This window comes from Macrobrachium nipponense, chromosome 10 (genome assembly GCF_015104395.2).
Source record: "Macrobrachium nipponense isolate FS-2020 chromosome 10, ASM1510439v2, whole genome shotgun sequence".
NCBI lineage: Eukaryota > Metazoa > Arthropoda > Malacostraca > Decapoda > Palaemonidae > Macrobrachium > Macrobrachium nipponense.
The window spans coordinates 98,229,698-98,234,697 of record NC_087204.1 but is presented as its reverse complement, the minus strand read 5'-3'; the positions used below and the strand labels follow the sequence as shown (position 1 = coordinate 98,234,697).

At 37.2% G+C, this 5,000-nt stretch overlaps 1 protein-coding gene across 1 annotated transcript in view; it reads left to right on the top strand.

The window, feature by feature from the left end:
* The window catches only part of LOC135223806 (chaoptin-like), a 79,082-nt gene that overhangs the window by 60,550 nt on the left and 13,532 nt on the right, over window positions 1–5,000 (top strand). The window contains exons 5-6 of the mRNA XM_064262630.1: window positions 3,466–3,650; window positions 4,136–5,000. The exon at window positions 4,136–5,000 is cut by the window's right edge and continues 1,163 nt beyond it. Coding sequence (XP_064118700.1) covers window positions 3,466–3,650; window positions 4,136–5,000 — 1,050 coding nt within the window. The remainder of the gene's footprint in view (window positions 1–3,465; window positions 3,651–4,135) is intronic.

Here is a 5,000-nt window from a genome sequence, read left to right as displayed (position 1 = left end):
CTGAAGAGTGAGAGCAATACAGGAATTCTACTGAAACTTGTCCAATGCATCAACCAAAATGCTTCTTTTGTTTTTAAGAATTCGTGCTTTTCGTGTTCAGATGCGATGCTGTGTTTTCAAACCTTTGTACCGCCAGCCATTGATAAAGGACCTCTCTCTCTCTCTCTCTCTCTCTCTCTCTCTCTCTCTCTCTCTCTCTCTCTCTCTCTCTCTGGGACCAAGCAGAGTGAGGTAGCGGTGATCAGCCAATCGCTAATGTTTTGTGGTTAGGCTCTACCCTTCTTTCCTAACTATTCCATGTTGTCTTCAGACCTGGGCTAGAAAAGGACCTTAAGTTACAGCTTCTATTAAGTCTCGGACTTCCATTTAAAGGGCTTTGTAATTCTCCTATCCTGACATGAAACATATTTCAACTTGCTCACGAGATTTTTTCTGATTGTTCATAAGACTCGTAGAATGCATAGAGCATGAAACCATAAAGAGAGAGAGAGAGAGAGAGAGAGAGAGAGAGAGAGAGAGAGAGAGAGAGAGAGAGAGAGAGAGACTGCCTGGCTACTTGGGTGTGTGAGAAATTGCCTTTTTCAGGAAAAGAATAGCCAGGATTCTTGAAGGTTCCTCATTTAGCCAGCCCGAGAAGACTGCTGAGAATCAAGAATTTTCTCCATAGTAATCAAGAATTCCCTCTATTCAGGAGGAAACCTCGTATTTACTTAGCCCGTTTAAAAAAAAAAAAAAAAAAAAAAAAAAAAAAAAAAAAAAAAAAAAGAGAGAAAGAATCGTCCATGTACCAGTATTTTGTCAATAGCTCAAAATCCAACTGTAATGAATTCAGTAGAATCATGAGTTCGATCAGAGTACAATCTCACTAAAGAGGAGACGAAGGTTCAAAATCGACCTTGGGGGCTCACGACATTCCCAGAAAATATGTCTGGTAGTTTTAATTTAAGCTATTTTGCATTTTTCCTTCTGCGAATCCGTTCGAAAAACTCATTCTTACTGCTGACGGCAATTTGTGCTATCACGCTATCCGCTGGAAATGTAAATGAATTACGGGTGGGAAATGCAGTTAAACTTTCAATTACGGCTTAGCATTGTGTTTTGGGAAGTTAAATATTAAATTCAGGGCTAAATGTTGTAACTTTCAATTATGACTTACATTGTGTTTTGGGAAGTTAAATATTAAATTCAGGGCAAAATATTGTAACTTTCAATTATGACTTACATTGTGTTTTGGGAAGTTAAATATTAACTTCAAGGCAAAATATTTTAACTTTCAATTATGTCTTACATCGTGTTTTGGGAAGTTAAATATTAACTTCAAGGTAAAATATTGTAACTTTCAATTATGACTTGCATTGTGTTTTGGGAAGTTAAATATTAACTTCAAGGCAAAATATTTCAGCTTTCAATTATGACTTGCATTGTGTTTTGGGAAGTTAAATATTAACTTCAAGGCAAAATATTTCAGCTTTCAATTATGACTTACATTGTGTTTTGGGAAGTTAAATATTAACTTCAAGGCAAAATATTTCAGCTTTCAATTATGACTTACATTGATTTTTTGGAAATCGAATATGAATATGTGTCAATTAAACAAGTCTACTAGGAATGTATTTGAAAGTACTAAAAACTTGCACTTACGGTTCTGAATGGTTACAGTTCTTAAATACAATATGAACAGGTTGTATCTCTTTATTAACACTAAGAACGAATTGTAGCTTCTAACAACTATATAGGTATAGCTTTTTAATCCAGTACGGAGAATTTTAACCCTTTATGCATTTCTGAAAGCTTGTTGGCTCCTCATACGGGAGAGAATGTTTATAATGTTTATAATGGCATTGTATAGATTTAATATAGCTTCATAATACTATACGTAGGGTTTGCATCGTCTTGATACAATGCAGAAGGGCTATAACTTCATTATATAGTGGGTAAGATTTTTTATCTTCTTGATATAAGGAATAGTTATAGCTTATGAGACCAAAGGATTATATCTTGTTAGTCCAGTACGGAAAACTCATAGCTTTCTGATAAGAACTGAAGATTTGTAGTGTTGTAATACAGTGCAGAAGAATTAAAAATTCTGAATACAATATAAAAGGGCTATAATGGAAGTATTATAACTTTTCAATGCAATATGGAAAGGTTATAACATCTAGACAGTAGGAATACAATACTGAAGGATTATAGCTTCTGGATACAATATGGAAAGATTATAACTTCTAGACGGAATACAATAGGGAAGGATTATAACTTCCAAATACAATATGGAAAGGTTATGGCTACTAGACAGTAGGAATACAATACGGAAGGATTATAACTTCTGAATACAATATGGAAAGGTTATACCTTCTAAACAGGCAATACAATATGGAAGGATTATAACTTCCGAATACAATATGGAAGTTTATAACTTCTAAACAGGGAATACAATATGAAATGATTATAACTTCCGAATACAATATGGAAAGGTTATAACTTCTAGACAGGGAATACAATACGAAAGGATTATAACTTCTGAATACAATATAGAAAGGTTATAACTTCTAGACAGGGAATACAATACGAAAGGATTATAACTTCCGAATACAATATGGAAAGGTTATAACTTCTAAACAGGGAATACAATATGAAAGGATTGTAACTTCCGAATACAATATGGAAAGGTTATAACTTCTACACAGGGAATACAATACGAAAGGATTATAAGTTCCGAATACTATATGGAAAGGTTATAACTTCTAAACAGGGAATTCAGTACGGAAGGATTATTGCTTCTGGATACAATATGGAAAGATTATAACTTCTAGACGGAATACAATAGGGAAAGATTATAACTTCTGAATACAATATGGGAAGATTATAACTTCTAGACGGAATACAATAGGGAAAGATTATAACTTCTGAATACAATATGGGAAGATTATAACTTCTAGACGGAATACAATAGCGAAGGATTATAACTTCCGAATACAATATGGAAAGGTTACAACTTCTAGACAGTAGGAATACAATACGGAAGGATTATAACTACTGAATACAATATGGCAAGGTTATAACTTCTAGACAGGGAGTACAATAGGGAAAGATTATAACTTCCGAATTTAATATGGAAAGGTTATAACTTCTAGACAGTAGGAATACAATACGGAACAATTATAACTTCCGAATACAATACAGAAGGGCTATAACTTTTAGACTACGAAACCTGCGGAAGGATTATTACTTCTAAATGCAATATAGAAAGGCTATAACTTCTTGAGACAGTGCGAATACAATACGGAAGGATTATAAATTCCGAATACAATATGGAAAGGTTATAAAATCTAGACAGTAGGAATACAACGTGGAAGGATTATAACTTCTGAATGCAATATAGAAAGGCTATAATTTCTTGAGACAATGCGAATACAATACGTGAGGATTATGGCTTCTTAATACAATATTTTTACATTCCTCCAGGAAATCACATCTCCGACATCACCAAGGACGACTTTGAGGGCTACGACAAGTCTCTCCAGACGCTGGTGCTGGCTGAGAACTCTCTCACAATGCTGCCCGAGGGCATCTTCAGGTCCCTGGAGAGCCTCAGGACTCTCAATCTGCGAGGGAACAACATTCATGACATCGATACGAGAGCTTTCCAGGTGAGCGCAGCCAGAGGGTAATGGTGTCCCTTTGTTTCATCTCTTTCAGCTGCATTTTCGATTTGGGGATTGGCACATTTCATAAGATCGTCCTTACAGATAATATCAAGATTTAGCAATGAGGAAGCGAAAGCAGAATCGATTTCATTACGTGAAATTAGAATGTCTCTCTCTCTCTCTCTCTCTCTCTCTCTCTCTCTCTCTCTCTCTCTCTCTCTCTCTCTCTCCGCTGCCTTTGCTGTAACTGTTCAGAAATGTCACACTGTGGATTTTATTACTAATGAATCAATGATCGTATCACAGTATTCATAATGATAATATTATTTCTAACAGTTACACAGATAATAGGTCCATGATAATGTCAAGTGGTTTGTTTATTAAGATATAAAGAAATCTTAAATCCCAATGCAGTTGGGAAGTAATGATACACTTTTCTGTCTGACACCAGATCATTTCAAGTCATTAACCCTTTCCTCTCTTTCCAGGGTTCATCCAACCACCTGGCCCACATCAATCTTGGCAACAACCTCCTCTCTGAAATCCCCTTCGAGGCCATGTCAGAGGTGAAGGGCCTTCAGACGTTGAACCTTGCGAGAAACCGCATCTCACTCACTCTTGAGGTCCTCTACACAGGCACTCTCTCCATGGACACACTCGTCCTCGACTTCAACCAGATTGAGAACCTCCCACCATATGCCTTCCAGAACTTTGGAAACATCAACAGAACTTCCCTGAGAGGTAACCCCCTTACACACATCAGTGACGATGCCTTCAAAGATGCTAAGATCAAGGAGTTGTACCTCCATGACACAGATCTTTACAGTATATCTGACAACGCCTTCCGTGGCTTAGAATCATCCCTGCAGACTCTTGATCTAAGCTACAACAATTTGTCGTACATCCCCGAAAAGGCTTTCGACAAACTCGACGCTCTGCGGTCCCTTTCCCTCAGCAACAACAAGATGTCGATTGACCCAGGCAAATCATTCAATGGCTTCCGGTATACCCTTCACTATCTCAATCTCCTTGGTGACAACATGGGCTCAATCCCTATGGAGAAACTCAAGGAAATGAGGAATGTCAGAACCCTGGGTCTAAGCACACTGCCAGATACCTCATTGTCCAAGGAAGATTTTGCTGGGTTTGGTCCAGCTGTTGAGAAACTCTATTTGATGAAAAATGGAATATCTGGTATCTCTAGTAACGCCTTTGAACACGTCCCAGGGGTGAAGATTCTTGACCTCTCAAATAACAGAATTAGCTCCATCGATAACGAAGCTTTCCTTCACATAGGGGGTGGACTGGAAGAACTTCGACTCAGTTCTGGCCTTTCCATGTCTCAGTTGCCTC